We start from the raw sequence: 23,568 nt of genomic DNA, 5'->3' as shown, positions 1-23,568 counted from the left end.
TGACAAATGAGATCTGATTGTTTGGCGATAGTGCAGTTAGTCTCGTGGCAGTGACAGATGTTTCTACTTTACCGGAGACACGTGTCTGGCATTGAGAATAACGTTATAGGAAGAAACGGAAGAGAAGGTGAAGCTGAGAACAGGGCTCACTTCGTCGACGAAATTGGAACGAAACAACACTTCTCCTCATTAGGGTAGTTTACTTTTGAAAATGTTTTTCGTTCGGCGCAGTTAACTGCTGATTACACATCATTAGCGTTTTTGAGAATACAATTCTAACTGTTTATGCTTTTTAATTTCACCGTCCACAGACTCCCAAGTATTCAAAACAAATGCTTTCAATTTAATAGAATAATAATATTATTAATAATTGGGTTACTTATTGGTCCCACGATGGGGAAATTTACAGTATGAGTCTTTGCAACTGACACATGCTGCCACAGGAGGCGCCATTAGGGACATGTGGTTTATCTGGGGATGGCACACAGGAGTCTCGGCTCTGTGCTTTCAACGCAGGGGTGCTAACCGCTACACTTTAGAAGCACAAGTGTGAGTGCTTGCAACCGACACAGGCTGCCACGGGAGGCGCCATTAACCCTTTGATGCATGACCCATGATATACTTGAGTTAAAAAAAATGTTACTAAGTGTTTTTATGTGTTTTTAGACATAAAAATAAGAACTGATTTGGTTCTGTTTTTATACACCAAATTTTCTTTTTGAATGTTGACACAATTATTCTGCAGTTGCAAAGGCTGACCACTGTATGGCAGTGTAGGGTGATTCTCAGGCGTCCACTGTGGAGGCTTATATGCAACACTGCCATCAAAACCTATTCTTATCATAGAAAATGACATTTTCATAGCTATCCACTGTAGTGACCGTCATGCACAAGTACAGTCCAAACATTGTATTAAAACCGATGTCAAAACATTACCATTTTAAATCAGATTGGTCACAGGGTAGTAAGACGTAAGTACTGTAGATGTATTTGGTTCACATCTGTCTTTGTTTGTGATGAATGATGGGTAAAAAAAAAAAATCACAATTCAGTTTCATTAGACTTGGTGTTGCATGTTGATGGTGGATTGTAGAACGCGTTGAGAGTGTTAACTTTCAGTCGGAAGTCTCTCGCAACTTGTGTTTGTAGCTTGTTTTTGACTGACCTGGACATTTATGTCGGTCTATTGAAAAATGACACGATTTCCGACTTTGCTTGGTATATTTGCGGAGAGTCCAGAAAACGTGTGGCATGATGTCATTTTGGTTAGGCTTAAATTAAAATGGCAGAGATGAGCAAGTGTGACATCACCATCAAACTGGAACCAGATTGCAGGCAGAACAACACGGGTGAACCCTGACGCGTTAAGATCATCAGACTCCTTCTGGACTAATATAAGTGTCTATTTATATCATAGAGCAATCATCAACACTCCTGCAACATAGACATCACGTTCCCAGGAAAAAGGGTTTTCAAGGGAAATGACTGAAATTGAAGTGATATATTTTCATGGACATCCATATAAATATATTTACTTCCTGAGCTAAAAGAGCAACCGTGCTGTTTCTCCAGGGTTGATTTAATGGTTATTGATGGATATGTTCAGCAACTTGCCTTAAAAATACGACTCTGTCTGACAAGAAAGTGAAGCTGTAAAACCTGTACAAACAATTCTGGCAGTGCGTGAAAGATATAGATAACATTGGAACACTTTTGCTACCCCTCTCACTCAATTTTATGTTTTTTTTTTTTTCAAAAATGCTTGCTGGTACAATATCCTTCCCTGTGGATTCTGCGCTATGCTACTGCAGTTTCTCAGATGTGACGTTGCATTTGCTTCGTGGTGCAGTTGTCTGATCTTTCATATCTCAGGAGTCTCTTCTCAATTTTATGTCCACTTTTCTCTGGCCACTTTTCTCTGGTGTTCTGGTGAAACTTATAGTTAACTTCCCGTTACACCCATAAAGTAAGGAGCTGCTAATTTATGATCTCATTTAAGTTTGGGCTTTATGGCGGTCTGCTACAATGTCGGGCTAATGAAACACCAACGACAGTCCATCTTGCCACTCCCGATTGTGAGAGAGCCAGCTCAAATGTCTCATCAGAACATTACTGGACCCCATAATCTGATTATTGTGCCGAGTCTTGATTTTTTCACCAGGCAGTGCTGAGGTTTCGACCGTCGTATTTTAAAGTTATATTTTAAAATAAAAGGGTGTGTCAAAAAGAGAGACTTTCTTTTGCAATTAACCGCTGATGTAGTAGGACATCGACTTCTGATTTCTCATGTCCACTAATCCAGTCTCCAACTCCTGGTCCGGGGACCGGTGCTGGTCCATAGGTCATTTGGACACTGAAAAAATGTACTTAATGTAATTTAATGATCCTTCAACAATGGCATAGTATTACCGGTCCGCACTAATGGCTGATACTAATGGCCGACCGGTCCTTGGTACAAAAAAAGGTTGAGGACCGCCGTACTAACTCACATATATCTTTTCCAGTAAAAGTTCCCAAGTTTAATTCATTTGCCCTATATCTGTTTTGTTATCGTCACTTTAAGGTCACAAAATACCAGCATTAATGCCATTGTCAAGTATTTTTGTCCATGCTGCGTATTTCAAGGTCAGTCCAATTCATTATACTGTAGCTCAGTATTCAGCTTGTTTCTTCACGTTGTTTTCCACTGACTAGTTTTTAATAAGGATCTTATCTTTTCCTGTGTCTGCCGATGGTGATAACCTGTTGTTGAACAACCTTTCTGGCCGAAAAATTCCGGGTATTTTTCAAAAGACTAATGTCAACTCTGAGTGTATATTTTTGGGCTTTTGTTAGCCTTCATTTTTTTGATCAAAATAGCAAGACATCAAACCTCATGTGGGATTTGATGATCGCTTATTTTCTCCAAGGTTAGGCTATGGTTTTCTATCAAATATTCCAATCATCTTCTGTTCTTTCTGACATAGTTCGTCTTTGATATGGCCCTCAAATAAGCAGCAAATGACCGTATGTAAATTTGTGGATTGAAAGGCTACAACAATTACCTCCACTCACTCCATTACCTCCATCACACTTATTTCATCAGTGGCATTCAGGTAAAAGCAGATTTTTCCCTATAATGGTATCAATTTTTTATTTTTCTTCTTTTGGTTGCGTCCTTCAGGAGTCTATAATGAGCTGTCATCTGGCCTTACAATGTCCTGTACAATGACACCAACAAAAAAACAGCTTTCTGCCCTATTTCAATACAGAGGAACCTCGAGAAACGAGCGCCTCGACCTACGAGTATTTCGAGATGCGAGCAAGCCGTCGAGCAAATTTTTGCTTCGAGATACGAGTAAAGACTCGAGATACGAGCACGCTTACAGACGCTTCACTCGTTCACTACACGTGTTTGTCGACTTCCGTACGCATCTTGTGCGAGTCTTCCGCGACTCCTGAGAAAGCGAGCGGTAAGGATGGTAGTGAGAAAAAGAAACGCATGATGCCCATGGAAGTAAAGCATGAAATTGTCGATGAATATGAACGTGGTGCCCACTAAAGAAAGAATACAAATTGAAAATAGAAAAGTAAAAAAAAAAAAAAAAATTACGTAAGCTAAGTTAAGTTAATTCTAAGTTTATGTAAATTAGTTAGTGTACGTGTTAGGTACGCTATGGAATCAAGTGTCTACGTACGAGCCAATTCTCTTCCCTCCTCCTCCACATCCCACCATTAGCCCCTACTGTATTGTCTGTCACGAAAGTAAGAACTCATAATTAAAAGCACATTTTATTTCATATCACAAGAATTCTTATATACTATAATTTTTCTTGTGTGTGTATGTCTCTATAGCATTTAAAAACATGTTATTTCTTATGGGAAAACATGATTCGAGATATGAGCACCTCGAGTTACGAGGTCGGTCCTAGAACGGATTATGCTCGTAGCTCCAGGTTCTATATCTATAATCTATAATCTCTCTGATCCCATCTTTCTTGGTCACTCAAATTAAAATCATATTCAGCATCTCTTTAGCATCAACTTTGTGTCATTTATTAAGTCATAGTATATGACGCAAACCGTTCCTCTAGCGCTCTTTAGCTGTTATCCCTCTGCTAACCATCGCCACATCCGCAGACTAGACCACAGGTTATGCATACATAATAAGTCCTGCTATCAGCATTGCATGCATGCATTTAATTGTTTTTGAAGGTATTTGTTCAGGGGATAAAGAAGACCTGAAAAAGATTAGTTCAAACCATGTTTTTTTGTTTCTCTACAAGTCAGCAGTTGGTCTAAGCTATTTAAAATTTCTAGGCATAAAGCAACAATAAAGCATTTGATCATCACCTCAAAACTGTGACTTCTGAATTCCCAAATGGAGGTTATAACTATTTTTTATTTTTAAAAAAACAATTAAAACACCAAACACAATGGTAAATAACCGTATTCTTTCACTTTCATGAATATAAATTGAGTTCAAATCAAACGCAGCGTAGAAAAAGATCCGAGCCGGCGCATCTTGATTGAAGGCAACGATCATGTGACTGCACAAGCGACAGCTACTTGATGAACCTGTCTAAATACAAACCTGAAGTCAGCAGAGAATAACAGAAAACGAAACGGAAAGATTTCTTTGCCCGTCAGGCACCGTAGAAACAGTTCAGACAGAGAAAATACAACGAAGGTTTCCTGATCTCCTTGACGAAGAAATTTGGGACGTCAAATGCGTTCACATGCCGAAAAAGACATTTGGACATTAACATTTTTAATGAATAACTTTATCCAAAATATTACGATGTTATCAGTATTAAAAAGAACGTCTGAGGTTGTGATTTTTAAAATGAAAACATGGCAGCTGAGGGACGCATTTTAAAACTTTGGGTTTTTTTGTGAAGAAGTTTTAGCTTGTCCATTCATTAGGTGTCCGTGAGACACCACAGTTGTAGTACGCATAGTAATTTGACACAGTTTAATACACTGGATGCCCTTTCTGATGCAACCAGATGATGTGGGATTTTGGGACTTGATGGAATTCAGCCCAGACCCTTTCTGTATAGCTGGCGGGAATCCTTTCACTGCTACGGTCTGGCATCAATAGAATTAGCTTAGCATTTTAAGGAATGAAATAGTGATGTTGGTAGTTTGATTGAAGACGAAAAAATTGTTTCAACTTAAATTTAGTAAAATTGGCAGAAATATTAATAACTTTATATAATATTTCAGTCTTGTGTCACAGAAATATTCGTACGTACCAATGATACATTACGACTACGATTGATTATTGACGATAGGTCGCTCCGGAGTATAAGTCGCACCAGCAAGCTAGAGTGCCCTCTGGCGGCTGTCAGTGCGAAAATAACCAACATGTAAATTTTCAGTGGTACAGGAGTAGCAGATACTGGTACACAAGCCTAGAGTGCCCTCTAGCGGCTGTGAGTGTGAAAATAACAAACATGTGAAATTATATTTTAATATATAATTCACACCTAAACACAAGGGGCAAACCCAGCCAAAGGATGAACAAAAGTTTCGACCTACAGTCTAGAAAATGTGGTAATCGGTAATTAAACCACAGCTACCCCGTGATTAATCAGATGGAAATTTTTAATTGATTGACAGCCCGTCTCATTTGCATGCGGCAGCACGGGGGACAGAGATAGAGATTGTAGAAAAAAGAATTCACAAAATACTACACCAACTAGGACTAACAAGGACTATTGTCCTTAGATAAGGGTAAATGTTTTTTTTTTTTTTTTTGGTAAATAGTTATGGACCAAGAATAAAGGAGCAACAGTAACAGCTTTGTTTTTCATCAAACAAAATATAGTGCGAGTGGGACCGCACCCTTAAATGAGTCCCTTTTTCTAATTTTTTTTTATGATGACAGCCAATCTATTCCAACTCCTTTTATATAACACATTATATTACACAGAGTTAACTGGAGAGCTTCATCTATATTATATATGCACATGTGTTGTATTAAATTGGTAGACCATATGAATATAACCGATGGCATGATTTACTTAGGTTGGTTATTTGGCAAAAGAGCAACATTTTTCATCTTTAAATAAAATAATAATTTAAAAAAAATTCCTTTGAATACGCTGCAAATAATAAATTGATTCCTCATCCAAATATGAACATGTTTAATATAATCATGGCCGACCTTAAGTAATGGGGACGATTTATTATAAACTGAGTGCCGTCAAATTTCAACTCAGTGCAGTCCTTATCATAGTTCCATAAATCACTTCAGTGACAATTTGACCAAATCAATTTTCATTTTCATTTTTTTTTTCCCCCTCTTGCTCTCATAACACTGCTACTCTGCTGTGAATAAGACAGTATTGAAATCTTAGGTAATTCCAACACACGCCTTAATTTTGAATGCATCATTCATGAAAACCTAATGAAGAGGAGATTAGAAAACTCCCGGGTCGGAAAATGAGTCGCACTTTCAACACGTTTGGAAAGAAAAACATAAAAAGGGAAATGCAGGCTTTCTTAAATGAAGCTGACATGGATGCGATATTGCTCACAGCTTATTACTACCAACTGGGATACTTCATAAAGAACTCTCCGTCCTACCAGCTGTGACTGCCTTTCAAGCTGATAGCCGTGTGAAAAATTGATGCCGCCCGTTAGCATCCACTTGTAAGAAAATGTTTTATGATTGAAAAGTAAAGATCTTGCGAGCACGCAGACAAACCCCATATGTATCAATATCAAGAAATTTCACTGCAGGCATGTGGCTGTAATTATCCTTTTTTTTTTTTTTTTTGCAGTTCGAGGCACAAGCCAACCTCTATCCCTTAGGATAAAGAGTTAAAATTGACATTTTTAGGCTTCCTTCTTATCTACATCTTAGCAGACTCAATCGACACCCCTTGCATTTATTTGATTTTTTTTTTGGGTCTGTGGCTCGACCTTATACCAAATGTCGTTGTACCATGTTTTATAATAACGACAAAGTTCTTGATCTTTATGATTTTAATGATAATTCACTTTGTGTGCCAGCTTATAAACTCTTGTTTATTGACTATTTTTTCATCTTAAATTATTTCTATAATAACAGCAAGCCTTTCTTTGTTATCTTTTACCTTGTTTTAAATTATTTCTATAATAACAGCAAGCTTTTCTTTGTTATCTTTTACCTTGTTTTGTTTCATTTTTGCTATATTTCTGCTAACATTTTGCGTCTTCTGGCTAACAGCAACAGCAGCTTATGGGCTGCTTATTCTGGCTTCAAAACAGGTATTGCCTAGCTAACAGGCTAGCTATTTCTGGGTTGTTTGCGTCTTCTGGCTAACAGCAACAGCTATTTCTGGGTTAACAAATGCCTTGTTTGCTTTAAACCTTGCTTCAAACTGTTTGTTTCTTATAAAAACCTAGGCCATTTTTTAGCTTTTTAAATAAAAGATATGAATATGTCTGTGAAGATTCTCATTCATCCAGGTCATGTTATCCATAGAGTTTAGTTGTTAGCAACTGGACTTTTTCTTTGAGCTTGAAAGACCATCAACTGAGGAACCTCCTCAGTTTCTGGTTGATGTAAGTGGGAACCCTAGTAGTTAGACTTCTCCAGACCACTCTCTTCTCCACTTGACAAAGGAGTCACAAGTCAAGGTGTGAGAGACAGGTGACTGCTTCTGATGTCACATGTCAATGGGAGTCAATAATAATGGGAGTAAATACAGAAGGACCTCGGTTCAAGTCCACCTAGTACCCCGTCTCGACACAACCGATATCAATCGGCATGTCACGCAAAGCTAACATGAGCATTGGACTTAGCTATAATATCAGGTGGGCTACATATTTGTTTTTCTACGTTCGATCCTGTGGCGCTTTGGCCCAGGAAATCCTTTGGAAATCCCGTTTAGGGCGGTTGGCAAGGGGCTCGTGCAGTGATCAAATCAAGCCATCCCTAAGCTCCAGCTACCTCAACGGCTAGGAGGGTTTTGTGAGATACATTCAGCCCGAAAACATTGGCACATTACAATCCCGACTACCACTGCGTTCCCCCCTTTACAAATAGAAAACATGAAAGCGATTCTTTTCTGTGTATTGTCTCCACAGAGCTGAGCAGACTCTGCCGTAACTCTACCCGACAGCCGTGTGAAATGAGGACAGGAACAGGAACAGGAAGAGTTATAGAGTCGAGAGAAAATGAATATAGGAATTATACAATCAAACCAGGGCACTGCCGCTGTTCTATTTGAGAAAATGAAAAATATGTAGTAAAACTGGCAAAACAAATACTGATAACTTAAGTGTTTTGTATTTTGGTCTCGTACGGTCATAGAGATGCTCCGGGGTCCAATTTCAGCCTCGGTGTGGCTTGCCAATGATACATTATGACCATGATTTATCGTGATAAATGGTGATTAAGCCACAACACACACGTGAGAAATCTGACGAAATAAATTCTCAGCCGACCAAATGATTCCCTTTTCCTTATTTCTAAAATAACATTTTTTACAACAACAAACGTCAAACGGTTCCAAATCCTCTTCTGTTGCATATACCCCTGGAGATTCTCACCGATATTATATATGCACGTGTTGTATTAAACTGGTAGACCATATGAATATAACACCCCCCCGAGGCATGATTTAATTAAAATTAGATGTATTGATATTAGAATTTTAACAGCCTGTATGGCGTGATCATAATGAAACACGACAACGTGATTTATTTAATGTAGCCACAGGTGACACTGCTTTATATTAAAGCTGGAGCTGGTTCCGCCACAGTCTGCCACAAATGTGGCCTTACGCAGATATAAAAACATCTCCCCTATGAGAGGAGAGGAGAGGAGAGCGAGGTGAAGAAGTGGCAGCAACATGGCCTGGTATTGGCATAAGTGACAATATGCAGCAGTAAGCCTATTGGCCGGCAGGGTTGACTCCGATCACGCAACATCTTCATCCCCCGGAGCCATTTTTAATCTGCTTTTTTTTTTTGACTCGAGGAGAGCGATGCTAATGCTAGCATCTAGACGCTAGATGCTAGTGAAAGCAGGAGAAGCATCTGGAAATTATTTATGACCACTTTTTTTTTTTTCCCCACTTACAAGAACGCGCCTTTAATTTAATCACCAAAATGGCTGGTTACATCGGCTTCATACTCTGTGTGCGCGGCGTTATTGACAGCAAGGTCCGATACCACTTGTGTGTATGTTTGTGTGTGTGTGTGTGTAAGTGAGTGTGCAATGCTTCTTCTGATGAGATTAGTCAGAAAGAGAAAGAGAGGCCGAGGTGCCTCACCCTGACTCCACCACTTTATTGATCTTAACAAGCTCCATTTCCTCCCCGCATTTGAAATTAGAAGATGCCCTGCTTTCACACACGTCACGATTCCTCCATCATACAAGACGCGCATGGACGTCGAGCTCTTACGTTGTCTTGTCATTAGAACACCACCGATTTACAGAGATGGACATGTTGACATCAGCTTAGACCGATGTAGAAAATCTTTTGTCATTCAGCACAATACAACCTCTCATAGGACGCAGGAGTGACAGCGTAAAAAATCACGACTGTGATGAAATGTAGCCTGAGATTAGCTAGTAACTTTCACTTTCATATAAAGCTTTTCAAAACAATTTTTAGGGCACACATAAATTGGTAAAACCCAGGCATTAACCCATGCGTTATCGGGTTTTCATTATCGGAGGAAAAAAACGATAACGATTCTTACAGATATTACATAAGTATGCTGATACCAGGGCGATAACATCGGTCGGCCGATATTAGCAAAAGTCAACCAGAGGTAAACGCAACGCTGCTTCATCACTCACGACAAAGTGCAGTTGTTTAAAATTGTGTGGTGTTTTAATCATATTTTAAAAATAAAAGAAAATTTTGAACGACCCCACATTGGGTCACGACCCCAAGGTTGAAAAACACCGAAACACAGTGTGTATGCCTTGCTAGTGAGCCTGATGTTGAGATCACCGAAACACAGTGTGTATGCCTTGCTGGCGAGCCTGTTGTTGAGATCTGTTTTCTATTAAAAATGTATGATTAAGATTTAAGAGTCTTTAATAGTAACAGTATTTTTTTAGAGGGTAATAAAACAAAACATAAAGCTGAAAACACCACTGGAAAAAGTGTAAAAATAGTTTGCACCAAGACGTGACGTTAAAAGTAGAAAACACACCACTTAACTTAAGAATAGTCTTAATAATCTTAATAAGATATGAATGCCTGCAAGAGTGAAGTGCCCGGTAAAAGAGTAGTAGCAGTACAGTAACTGATTAGTTATGATTAAGTTAAAGCACTTCGACTCTATTTCTATCCCACTTCCTGGTAGCGGTAACATGGTCTTGGTCTTTGCAGACAAATTTGTGAATATATTAAAAGATAACTGTACTGTATTTGCTCAGAGTTGTAGTTTAAATATAGCTAAATAAAAAAAAAGCCAAACGGTATGAAATGTGTCAAAATGTTGCTAAAATTATACCATATATTGCAGATATTAAACACAATGACACTACAAAAAATTTTATGTGTCAAAATGTTGCTAAAATTATACAATATATTGTAGATATTAAACACAATGAAACTACAAAAAATTCTATAAGAAGACATTGCAACATAGCGACACGTTACCCAAAACTAGCCATAAATTAGATCAACCCTAATAGGGAAATGTAGCTAATGAAAGTCTAATAAGGTATCTCAACAATTTTGATGTAAAAAAAATCTGAAAATTGCTGTAACTACGCAAATAAACTAGGTAAAACCAGTTCATGTCTATACTTTGCTAAAGAGTTGCTTAAAATTAGCCACCCCTCTAAATAGTTTACATTCACAATTTGAGTTATAATGTTACAAATGGTCAACCAAAGGAAAATCTGTTTAGGCACACATTTAAAAGTTTGCAAAAAAGATCACAATATACCATTCTATTAGAGAATATAGAGATAAAAGACAAAGTTAGCCAATGTATTAGCATATTTTAGCAGGTCTTAATACGCTAAAATTAAATTGGAATCGTACACTTCTTAAAAACAATTTCATCAGTTCGGGATCAATGAAGTTCATTATCGTCTAATCTAAATCTGAACAAGAGTAAACATGGAGTTAGGCCCACAAAAAAACTAAAGAAATATGAGTCTGAAAATTGCTATTATTAAGTAACAAGAACAGACATTCAAGAAACACTAAATGGTCAAAGCTAAAATGCTGTTTAAAAATAGTGTAAAAATGCCAAAAAAAACAGTTTCAAGTTTGAAAACAAGCCTTTGAAGAAGTTGCGATTTTTATCACAGAGAAAAACAAGTGATTTCTCGGCTCCATCTTCTAACAACAGTTTGTTTGTGCAGGCACTGTACCCGAGTCCAGAGGAAGGCTGGCAGATCTACAGCTCGGCGCAGGACGCAGATGGGAAGTGCATCTGCACCGTGGTCGCACCAGCCCAGAACATGTGTAGCCGTGACCCGCGCAGCAGGCAGCTCCGCCAACTCATGGAGAAGGTGACAGCTGCCAGTAAAACATGCACTCAGTCACACCAACTGTCACGCTGCGCCGAGATCGTGATAGTTCTACGAACAAGTAATTGGCAGAGTAGATGAAGAAGACGAAACACTCAGAAAGAGAAAAATAATTATGTCACTTCTCATAAAAGTAGGATAATAATTTGTTAAAAGAATATTGGTTAATAGATTTCCCGAACTAGTACCATTTGTATCAAGGCACTAAGAGTAGAAGCTATGAATTTTTTTCTCAACCAACCAGGGTCTACACCATCAAACTCATTTTGGTTCAGGGGCCACATACAGCCCGATCAGATCAGTCAAGTGGGCTGGGCCACTACAATCGTAACATAATTACCTATGAATAAAAATAAATCCATGTTTTCCTCCAAAGAAGTACAAGTAAATTTGGGAAAATATTAATATTTAATGAAATATCATTTAAAAAAACGTCACAGACATAAAATGTTTGTGCTTTTTTTTTTACTTTCAAAACTCATCAAGCGGGCCAGATTGAATCCCATAGCGGGTCGATTTTGGCCCACGGGCCGTATGTTTGTCACCTCAGGTCTGCCACAGGCCGTATGTTTGTCACCTCTGGTCTAGACTTATGACAACTGAACACTGCTCCATTACACGACTTCACTATTAACTGTCATATAAAACACAAATTAATGGAAGACAAAATCCCATACTGCAGAATCACATCATCAATACAGTTCCCCTTGAAGGGCTGGTTGTAAATGAAAGACTGTATACATCAGGGGTCCCCAACCACTGGTCCGCGGACCAGTACTAGACCATAGGTCTTTTGGTACCGGGCCACAGTGGAACACAGTGAAAAAATGTACTTCAGTTTTACTGATTTACTTCATTGAAAGAAAATCCAGTCATATCCATTTATTTTCTTTATTTAAAGATATTTTAAAATAATATGTCATCTCAGCACCTTGCTACCGGTATGTAGTAACAGGTGGTAGTGGCTGACCAATCCTTGGAACAAAAAAGGTTAGGGACCGCTGGTATAGATGTAACTACTCCATAACAGACTAATACATGTTTCTCAACCTAATTTCTTAGGTTGAGAAACTCTGCTGCCGGGACTTTACGAAATACTTTTTAAGCTCCCACGGGCCAAACAAAACGACTTGGCGGACCACATTTGGCCCCCAGGCCTCGGGTTTGACACGTGTGCTGTGCTGAGTTTAAAAAACAAGAGTGAAAAGCAGCTCGTACTCCATTGAAGTCAGAAACTGGATCCATTGCTTTGAGCATCGTTATAATATTTTTGAGGCCTTAAAGTATTCCCGCAACTGCAACGTCACGTTTGCCTAATGCATATACACAACAGACCTCAGCGAGGTAGGAGAGACTTCCTCCTCAACGGTAAACCTGCTGATCCGAAGCTCCATCGATTTGTGGTCCGTCGGTACAGTAACCATTAAATTGAATATTTAATACGCTGGCAAACATTGTTTCGAGGCTTCATCTAACAGTGTAAACCTCGTCTTGGTCGAGCACAGACCAAATATCTCCAGGTCTGCGGCAGCTCATTTACAGCGCCACAGTGTTTTTTTTGGGGGTTGGCAAACAGTGCCCCAGAAAGGGATAAAGAAAAGCTGCATCTACAGACAGTAGTAAAACAAGAATTTAGGGTGAGAGCAGAGGAGGATGTTTATGTGCTGCGACAAAGCTGTCCATCTTCTAACAACAGTTTGTTTGTGCAGGCACTGTACCCGAGTCCAGAGGAAGGCTGGCAGATCTACAGCTCGGCGCAGGACGCAGATGGGAAGTGCATCTGCACCGTGGTCGCACCAGCCCAGAACATGTGTAGCCGTGACCCGCGCAGCAGGCAGCTCCGCCAACTCATGGAGAAGGTGACAGCTGCCAGTAAAACATGCACTCAGTCACACCAACTGTCACGCTGCGCCGAGATCGTGATAGTTCTACGAACAAGTAATTGGCAGAGTAGATGAAGAAGACGAAACACTCAGAAAGAGAAAAATAATTATGTCACTTCTCATAAAAGTAGGATAATAATTTGTTAAAAGAATATTGGTTAATAGATTTCCCGAACTAGTACCATTTGTATCAAGGCACTAAGAGTAGAAGCTATGAATTTTTTTCTCAACCAACCAGGGTCTACACCATCAAACTCATTTTGGTTCAGGGGCCACATACAGCCCGATCAGATCAGTCAAGTGGGCTGGGCCACTACAATCGTAACATAATTACCTATGAATAAAAATAAATCCATGTTTTCCTCCAAAGAAGTACAAGTAAATTTGGGAAAATATTAATATTTAATGAAATATCATTTAAAAAAACGTCACAGACATAAAATGTTTGTGCTTTTTTTTTTACTTTCAAAACTCATCAAGCGGGCCAGATTGAATCCCATAGCGGGTCGATTTTGGCCCACGGGCCGTATGTTTGTCACCTCAGGTCTGCACTTATGACAACTGAACACTGCTCCATTACACGACTTCACTATTAACTGTCATATAAAACACAAATTAATGGAAGACAAAATCCCATACTGCAGAATCACATCATCAATACAGTTCCCCTTGAAGGGCTGGTTGTAAATGAAAGACTGTATACATCAGGGGTCCCCAACCACTGGTCCGCGGACCAGTACTAGACCATAGGTCTTTTGGTACCGGGCCACAGTGGAACACAGTGAAAAAATGTACTTCAGTTTTACTGATTTACTTCATTGAAAGAAAATCCAGTCATATCCATTTATTTTCTTTATTTAAAGATATTTTAAAATAATATGTCATCTCAGCACCTTGCTACCGGTATGTAGTAACAGGTGGTAGTGGCTGACCAATCCTTGGAACAAAAAAGGTTAGGGACCGCTGGTATAGATGTAACTACTCCATAACAGACTAATACATGTTTCTCAACCTAATTTCTTAGGTTGAGAAACTCTGCTGCCGGGACTTTACGAAATACTTTTTAAGCTCCCACGGGCCACACAAAACGACTTGGCGGGCCGCATTTGGCCCCCAGGCCTCGGGTTTGACACGTGTGCTGTGCTGAGTTTAAAAAACAAGAGTGAAAAGCAGCTCGTACTCCATTGAAGTCAGAAACTGGATCCATTGCTTTGAGCATCGTTATAATATTTTTGAGGCCTTAAAGTATTCCCGCAACTGCAACGTCACGTTTGCCTAATGCATATACACAACAGACCTCAGCGAGGTAGGAGAGACTTCCTCCTCAACGGTAAACCTGCTGATCCGAAGCTCCATCGATTTGTGGTCCGTCGGTACAGTAACCATTAAATTGAATATTTAATACGCTGGCAAACATTGTTTCGAGGCTTCATCTAACAGTGTAAACCTCGTCTTGGTCGAGCACAGACCAAATATCTCCAGGTCTGCGGCAGCTCATTTACAGCGCCACAGTGTTTTTTTTGGGGGTTGGCAAACAGTGCCCCAGAAAGGGATAAAGAAAAGCTGCATCTACAGACAGTAGTAAAACAAGAATTTAGGGTGAGAGCAGAGGAGGATGTTTATGTGCTGCGACAAAGCTGTTTATTAAAAAAAAGAAAGAAAAAAAAAAGATGCCGTAAGGGCGGAATCTACTGAATTTGAATTTCATTCATAAAAAGCTTTGCCACTGATTGGAATGATCTCTCTGTTACATTGTGTCTCTTCATTCAATATTTGAAGAGACGAGATTTTTTTTTTCTTCTACTATTCGGTCTGACCAACACTTTTATTAAAAAAAAGAAAGAAAAAAAAAGATGCCATAAGGGCGGGATCTACTGAATTTGCATTTCATTCATAAAAAGCTTTTCCACTGTTTGGAACGATCTCTCTGTTACAGTGTGTCTCTACATTCAATATTTGAAGAGACAAGATTTTTTTTGGTCTGACCTACACCTCACCAGACTCTTCTATTGTGTGGCCCGCGAGAGCTTAAAAAGCCTGGCTTAAAATATTACCTGGTAATATTTTTAGTGTATAAGTTGCTGGTATCAGCATTCTGCATACAAGCCCCTCTATTAGAATAAATTAATAAAACAATGCTGCCATCTAGTGGTTTTTACTTTGACCTACAGCTGTTTTTCCCCCAAAACTGTTTTTAGGGCAGAAATCATTTGGCGAAACCCAGACAGTGCGTTATCGGGTTTTCATAATCTGAAGAACAACCAGTAAAGATTACATATATTACTTAACTATGCTAATATCGGGCCGATAATATCGGTGGGGAATATTATCAGACATCCCTGGTTATTTTCTATATTGAAAATATGGCTTTACTTACTGTATAATATATATGCTATAGAATGATCTAACACAGCAAACAGTCTCACTCCTAAATTTCGATTGAACGAAAAAGATCAGGTGACAAACCAAGGACCTCGGCTTTAAGGAGTGGATCCTGTTTGTTTTTTTTTCTGTTGCCATTTCCTCGGTTTGAATGAGACGTTTGGGAAATATGTTGCACCAAATACCCTGCCAACACATTTGTGGGAAACGATAGACTGAACACACCGACTCTGTGGGTCTCTGACTATTAAATCTCACTTCCGCCATTGGAAGTCCATCTGCTGATGGGTTCCTTGTAGCTCTTTCTTTAAAGAACCTCCAAATAGCTGCTGCCCGTGGTTCCTCTCGTTCGCGCTCTGTGCACTTGAATGCCTGGAACTCGTTGCTGCGGTACTTCTCTGGAGAGCCTCGTGAGCTGCTCTTTTTTTCCATCAAAGGCCAGCTTTTTTTTTAATCTAGGATCAAGAATGATGGCATTCTGACAGAATAGTGTTATATTCCATTCAGTGGAAACTTTGTTTCCATGGTTGCACAGAGCAAATCTAATAACTGCTTCACTTTTCCTATGTTTACACGGTCACTATCTGCAGAGCCTTGCGCAGCATTATCATTTTGAAAGGTTGTGACAGCGGGGGGGCCGAGGGGGGTGTACAGTATATACCGTGAAGGTCAGTGTAGAAACAGAGCCTACGTCAAACATGACCAATCACGTGTAGATTTAAAAGAAAAGGAGAAAAAGCAAAGGTCATCCATACGAAGAGTTGGGTTGTTAGCACCTGATCACTGAATTTGCTGATGAAGCAAGCTTGCGTCGTAGCTCGCTGCGAGCTGAAGACACAGACACGGAGCGAGGTATTCAAGAGAAATGTTGGACAATGGCCACCGCCAACTAGAAAAAAAGGAACTATTATTAATTATTCATATTTAAAATGATAATAATTTCCTAAAGATGAAGTGTTTGTGTATTTTTTGTTTTTGTTTTTAAAATTTATCAAGCGGGCCAGATTAAACACCTCAGGGTGCCAGTTTGGGACCGCGGGCCGTATGTTTGACACCCCTGGTCTAAAGTCATTCCAGACAAGCTAGCCATGTCAAGGATTAAATACGGTCATATTAGGGAGGCACGGCGTACGCAGCTCCATTTCACCGTGTGTCAACATGAAGCCTTAACAATAAACATTCAAGCCAAGACTTGATCTTGGACTGAAATATCAGCGTCATAAAAACAGTCAATAGAAAGATTGACTTTTATATCCCCTGCAAATATATATCATTTATTATCCAACTGAATTCTGCAAACAGCCCGGCTGCCTCGGTTGCAGTGTGCACATTATCTGGAGAAAACGTGTTCTCAGAGCCAAAGGCCTCTCTGTATATTCCAGTTCACAGCCCAGTCTAATGAGGACACCCAGGGTGAATCCCCCATCTTAGTTACACACAAACACAAAGCCTATGTTCAATGACTGACTATGTGGGCGTGTGGGTGCATCACACTAAAAACAGAATTAACAAAGACCACAGGGATCATTATAAAAACCAGAACGTGTGCGGGAATTCTTTTCTTACCAGATCTACAAAAGCTCTCCCTCACATAGAGACGCTAACAATATTCCAACAATCGTTTCTATCTTGAAATGATCTAAAGCAGCTGACGCAACTGAGCACAACACAAGCTTTGGTTGTGTGTGCGTTAACACAACAACACAAGCTTTGGTTGTGTGTGCGTGAGCACATATATGTGTGATTAAATATTACATAAGATTATGTATATTTTAAAAACCTTAAAGTTTAAATTTCTCTCTGGACTTTGGTGTAAGATTGCATGTGGTTTGTTACGTTTTTTTAGAAACCTTGGAAGGCTGTTTACACCACGACTCTCCACTCATCCAGGGCAGGGGTTCTCAAACCCAGGTCCGTGGACTGGTACCGGTCCATAGGTCATTTGTTACTAGGCCACAGTGGTACACAATAAAAAACGTGGACTGGTACCGGTCCATAGGTCATTTGTTACCAGGCCACAGTGGTACACAATAAAAAAAAGATAAAGGAACCCCAGGGTTCACCTCCTGGGCAAGTTCGAATCCCGGTTAGGGTGGTTGGTACCTTCCAGTGGACTCACCACCTGCAGGAAAGTTTAGGGGAGTTGGTACGGTGCAGTGGGATTTGGGTGGCGACTGCTGCACCCGCGACCCGGTAACAAATAAGAAGAAAATGGATGGATGGATGGATGGATGGATGGATGAAAATATTAGGTCATCCAGACTCCGATACTAACAGAATAAAGTCTAAAAAATGCTTTGTTTTGAAAACGTAACGATCCTTCAATCAGTGCGGTGCTACTGGCCCCTACTGGCTGACCAGTCCTAGGTACAAAAAAGGAATGTGATCTGCCAATCCCAATACCTCGTACAACACAATCCAGGTTCCACGCTGGTGGAATGACCTAGCAAACGCTACTAGAACAGGGGCATCAAAAAGCTCGGAGAGACCCAGCTCTTCAGAGAGCACCTCTTGTCATAGCACTTTGCTCTGTAATTCCCTTCTCGTTCCGCACTTGTCTCCACTTCTGCACTCTCACCCTCTGGGAACCCCTCCTCCCGAACTACCTAACTGGTTTCCTTTCAAGAGTTCCTCTTTGTAACTTGACTGTTAGACCTCCTTTTGTAAGTCACTTTGGATCAAAGCATCTGCTAAATGCACCGATGTAAATGTTAGCTTGTGAGTTGTGAACGGTTAATGAGACTCAGAAGTCCAAAGAGTTGTTTAGGTCTCTAGTGGTTTAAATCGTTTTCCTCGTTGCCCAACTGACTGCCTGGTAATCTGTTGCCATACACAGTCAATACAGTTTTGTGTATAATGACTGCTATAGGTAGCTAATAGGTTTGCTAATATCTTAGCAAAAAAGGGTTTTTTAGCCAAAACATTAGCTAAATGCTATTTAAAAATTTAAAAGGTGAATATAGAAAGGTGAAATATTATCCAAAATAATAGCAAAAAAAAAAGCAAAAAATTATCTGGTGTATACAAGTGTAGTGGTAGTTATAACAAATATTATTTGTATCCAAGCTGATACCTTAATATATCTGTGAATCAGCAAATCTATCTTAATATTAGATATAATATTCCAGAACCTAAGCGTGAATGATGAAATAGTTTAAACTACATAAATATTATAAACAAAAAGCCTCATCAATTAAATTGTAATTTCTTGCCGTCATGCGGCGCCACAAAAGTTAATTCAAGAAAGGAGACATGGGTATAAATCCAGTTACCGCTTCCAGTGCTAAAAGAAAAAAAGGCGATAAGCTAGATATTGTTAACTGCCGACTGCACTCGGAGAGATTGAGTGGGCTGTCAGAAACTTTGAAAAAAAACATTTGTCCTGGAGCAGACTCAATGCCAAACGGTGACCTTTGTGATTAGGGCCTGTTTGTTGTTACAGCAGAGATTTAAAGAAGTTCTGCTGCACATTTGCAGTTTGAGTTTGTTTTTCTCTCATCTCTCGTGTGGGCTGGTGCGGACACGAGTGTACACGTAAGCCTCCTCCTACAAGAGTCTTCTGAACACTTTTACCGCTAAAAACTGTTCACTTCAGGTTTAAATGAGTTCAGATCTGCACGCTGTAGGTTTAGGGGGCGTATGAAACAGTTGTCCAGCGACTGAGTGGGCCGTCAACGAAAATGTGGAACATTTACACTTTGTCAACATCTCATCTCAGGGCATTTGCAACAAAAACAAAAACACTTTTGACCTTTCGACTGCTACTAAATCTACTTCTTTCGACTACTAACTTTAAATTGACTAGCATGGAATTTTTTAACTCTTCTCCGGCTATTCAGTAGTCAGACATACACAAAAGGGCTTCTTTGTGGTCTTGTTTCATGTGTTAAATTGTCTAAACAGAGGCCAAACAGGAACATCAATGAGGATCAGATCTGAGCACGGACTCTTCACACACGATATTTTGGCCAGGCAAACCCGATCTTGAATTTATAAACTGTATCTTGGCTACAAGAAAAAAATTAGGGATTTGCTCGTTTACAATCCGATACCTTCTTGTCTCATCTGTCTATCTATCCATCCATCCATCCATCCATCCATCCATCCATCTATCCATCTATCCCTTCAGGCTGTAGATTCTACATGACTCCATCTGTAAATCATACATTTGAACAACTGACTCCTACGATTCAGTTCGGAGATAGTTTAGATCTTTAAGATAGTGGGAACAGGCAGACCTTATAGTTCACATTTGGAAAAAAAAAAACATCAAAGAATCTGCAAAGTTTCATGGATATGTATTTTTCCTGTGTTTTTAGACCTTGAATTTAGACTTAGGTAGCTCTATGTTGACTAATGGATTGTGTGCTCTCAGCCTGTGCAGCCTCACGGAAATATAAGCCGTAGTTGTTAGGACTGCTACATATCTATTCAAATCTGAATATGTACACAGGACAGATTACTTAATACATAAGAAGTTTTACCATAATTATAAGGGAATTGCACACTGATAGCGTGATGTGAATCCACTCCTAATATATATTGACTTTTACGTACATATATGGACATACTCTGCATTGAAACTGACTGTTTTGTGTATTTGTGTGTATGTTTTCGAATGTGTGTGCTGGTGTAAATGTCAATGTATGTGTGCGTGCATACGTGTGTGTGTGTTTGTGAGACATTGATAGGTCCAGAACATCAGTCAGTCAATGGAGGTGCTGGACCTGAGGACATACAGGGACCTACAGTATATGAGGAACACGGAGACTCTGATGAAAGTGGTGGACGAAAAGTTGAAGGTGGCGTCGGAAAATCACCGTGGTATGAACCCAAGGGGCTTTCAGGTAAATGTTAGAGCTTAAAGTATTGAAATTAAAATTTGAATACAAGTACGTGCCCGCTCTTATGACTAAAAAGGGACTCTTTGACCTCTTCAAGTTAAAAGAGTTTCACCAAGTCCTTCAAGATGCATAAATTGTAATAGCTTTGCAGTTTGAAATGTGTTGTATTTGAAGTGTAATAATAGCTGCCAGCTGCTAATGCCTCAAGAAACGGTTCAGAGGCTGTGGTACTGTCAAAAAGACAGCACTCTGACAGCGAGTGTGAAGTGTTATTGTAGAACACCTGACACAGCACAATACCACGGTTGTTACAAGCTGTAGGCTGCAATCCGGCATTAGAGCAACTAGGCCGATTAAAAACTCCGAATAATTTGACTCAAATGAATAAAAAAATAAAATAAAATATGCTACAATTCTGGAGATAGTGTTATACAGGGGTCTCGGATTAACGTCCGACTTCCAAACCTATGATGCGACGTAAAGTAATTTTTGCGGTAAATCGAAATTCACATACTGTAAGTACCTATGTTACTCAGCTACGCTAACGCAGTGGTGGCATCGTAATCTAGGACATAAAAAAAACATCAGAAGAGTCCGACTTATGTTTGGGAGCCATAATGAAGGGCAACAAGTTCCAAAAAAACAACACAAACAAAAGAAAGTGAATGTCGCAAAATCTAATGTATTGTGTACAAACAGCGAATGTGAACAAAACTGTCTTCCGCGTATACGATGTTTGCTCCGCCTAACTAGACGGCGATTTTTCATGGTGGAACAACACTCTCTTTAACACGTTTATGGGAGATAAAAACGTAGCTACGTAACGCCATAGGTCGAGGACGTCGTAAACCGAGGACACCTTGTTGAGGGAGAATGAGAGACTTGGACATATAAAGTAAACACGTCTGTAATTTCATCTCATTCTTTGCTTGAAAAAGATAGTGAATGTAATTGACAAGTTAAAGCTGTCTGACAAGACGGAACAAAAGGAAGAACCCGAAAGAAGATCCATTGACAAAGTACACACTAAGCAGAAAGGAAGTTGTTGATGATTCACACAAACAACCTTTGAAGAAAGTTCCACTTAAACTATGTGATTACTGGGAAATGACTAAGAAATGTTTTTCAGTACGTGTAATTTTTCTCTTGTAAATGCATATTTATATTTTATGACCAATTTTGGAAGCCGGTTTATACAAATGTAATTTCTTTTGAAAAACAAAGTTGGTTCAAATTCTCCTGAATTATGAAACTTGGACAGTGCCGTAAGTGCTTTTGTTTATAACTATGTTTTGATGTCCGTTCCCATATTCGTTCAGCCGGCCTCCTTTGAACTCCTCTCTGACGCCTCTCAAATAACAGACGCATATATTCCCATTTATCGCCGCCTTATCTCCGCAGTCTCCCAACGCAACTGCCATTACCTGTAGGTCATTTTGTCTTCCTGTCAGTGGTCCGTCCTGCCCAGACGTTCTCCACATTCCTCACTCTCTGTACAGATAAAAATATACATGTTAGCAGGTTCTCAAAAGTATTTCAATTCGCAAGGGTATGGGTTGGGGGGAAGCGTGAAAACATTTTTGTGCCCAAGGGGGGGGGGCATGATAGAAAATAATTGTTTCTTTTTTTATTATTTCTTTCAGTAAGAAAATAAATCTGTTGCGGTCTGTTCAAATTCCATTTAATTCCATTTATGGTTAAAGCATCATCAGTACTAGACTGTTCAAGAAATGTTGATCCTGTTCAGCTAAAAAGTGAGACTGAGTATCCAATTTTGGCCCCTTGAGTGATTGAGTTTGACAAGCCAATCGAAGATTCAGCCCATGTGTCATTTTAATCCAGCTGAAAGTACAATGCTTTTCAATTTTTTATGCAAGAATCAGCTTGTCAAGAACAACGAGCAGCACTCTATTTCAGGGGTGTTCACATTTTTTGGCATGGGAGCTACTTTTCAAATAATCAGGCTTTCATTTTTAATTTACTAGTAGAAACTGAATAGATTTCATACATATTTATATACATATATATGCATATAAATATATATAAAATGATCCATTGCCTGGTACCGGTCCCTGGCCCATCCCTTGGGCACCACTATGATGCCCCTATTTGAGAGATTAAGCTAATGTGCTAAGCTAACTGTACGTACAGACCACCTAACAGGTTCTTCTGTTTACGTTTTTCCTTACAACAACATCCTCAGGAGTTGAAAGACAAGGTCAGCCAGCTGCTCCCACTGCTGCCTGTGCTGGAACAGTACAAGGCAGACACCAAGATGATTCTGCGTTTACGAGAGGAAGTCAGAAATCTGTCGGTGGTTCTGATGACCATCCAGGAGGAGATGGGAGCCTACGATTACGAGGAACTGCGACAGAGAGTCTTGCTGCTGGAGACAAGGCTCCACTCCTGCATGCAGAAACTAGGTACTGTAATTTAGAGCTAATGTTAGCATTAGCCCTGGAGCAGATCACTAAGTCTCCCCTGTGCATTCCAACTACAGTCGGGGCTCTGAAGCAGTAACGTGTAACTAGCCATGTTACAGGCACTGTTCGGAAAAAAAACATTTATTTAATTAAAAGTGAAAAAAATATTTCCGTGTAAATATCCCATGTTACAACGTGGACACCTGCGGCTTATAGAGAAGTGCAACTTACATATGTACAATTTGATTTTTCTTTTTAAATTTAGTGGGTGCGGCTTATATTCAAGTGCGCTAGGTAGGAATCCGGAAATTACGGCATATACAGTACCAATGTTCGCAATGGCTCTGAAGTACCTCCAGGTGTTAAATGCATTATTTCCTCCTTGAATCACCTCAAAAACGATCCTTCATTTACTATCAGCACTTTGACAATTATCCGTCTGCCAGCATCTCAGCCTGAGATGAATTAATAATGAAATGATCGTCTCTGCTGAAAACACAAGCCACACAGCGTCAGCATTTCCTCTCCCATTTCACAAATGTTGCAGTAAAACC

At 39.6% G+C, this 23,568-nt stretch overlaps 1 protein-coding gene across 2 annotated transcripts in view; it reads left to right on the top strand.

Annotated features, from left to right (window-relative positions):
• LOC103392643 (noelin-2-like) overlaps nucleotides 1-23,568 on the top strand; it is a 36,257-nt gene that overhangs the window by 6,251 nt on the left and 6,438 nt on the right. The window contains exons 2-4 of one of the 2 annotated variants that reach the window (XM_008329296.3): nucleotides 11,315-11,464; nucleotides 20,439-20,594; nucleotides 22,795-23,014. In XM_008329296.3, coding sequence (XP_008327518.1) covers nucleotides 11,315-11,464; nucleotides 20,439-20,594; nucleotides 22,795-23,014 — 526 coding nt within the window. Of the gene's footprint in view, nucleotides 1-11,314; nucleotides 11,465-13,189; nucleotides 13,342-20,438; nucleotides 20,595-22,794; nucleotides 23,015-23,568 lie in introns of those variants that run through there. The other variant, XM_017040643.1, reaches the window with a different exon arrangement.

The sequence above is a fragment of the Cynoglossus semilaevis genome, chromosome 17 (assembly GCF_000523025.1).
Source record: "Cynoglossus semilaevis isolate Cse_v1.0 chromosome 17, Cse_v1.0, whole genome shotgun sequence".
In the NCBI taxonomy this organism is placed as follows: Eukaryota; Metazoa; Chordata; class Actinopteri; order Pleuronectiformes; family Cynoglossidae; genus Cynoglossus; species Cynoglossus semilaevis.
Note: the sequence above shows the minus strand (reverse complement) of the source record. Positions and strands in the feature narration are given on the sequence as shown.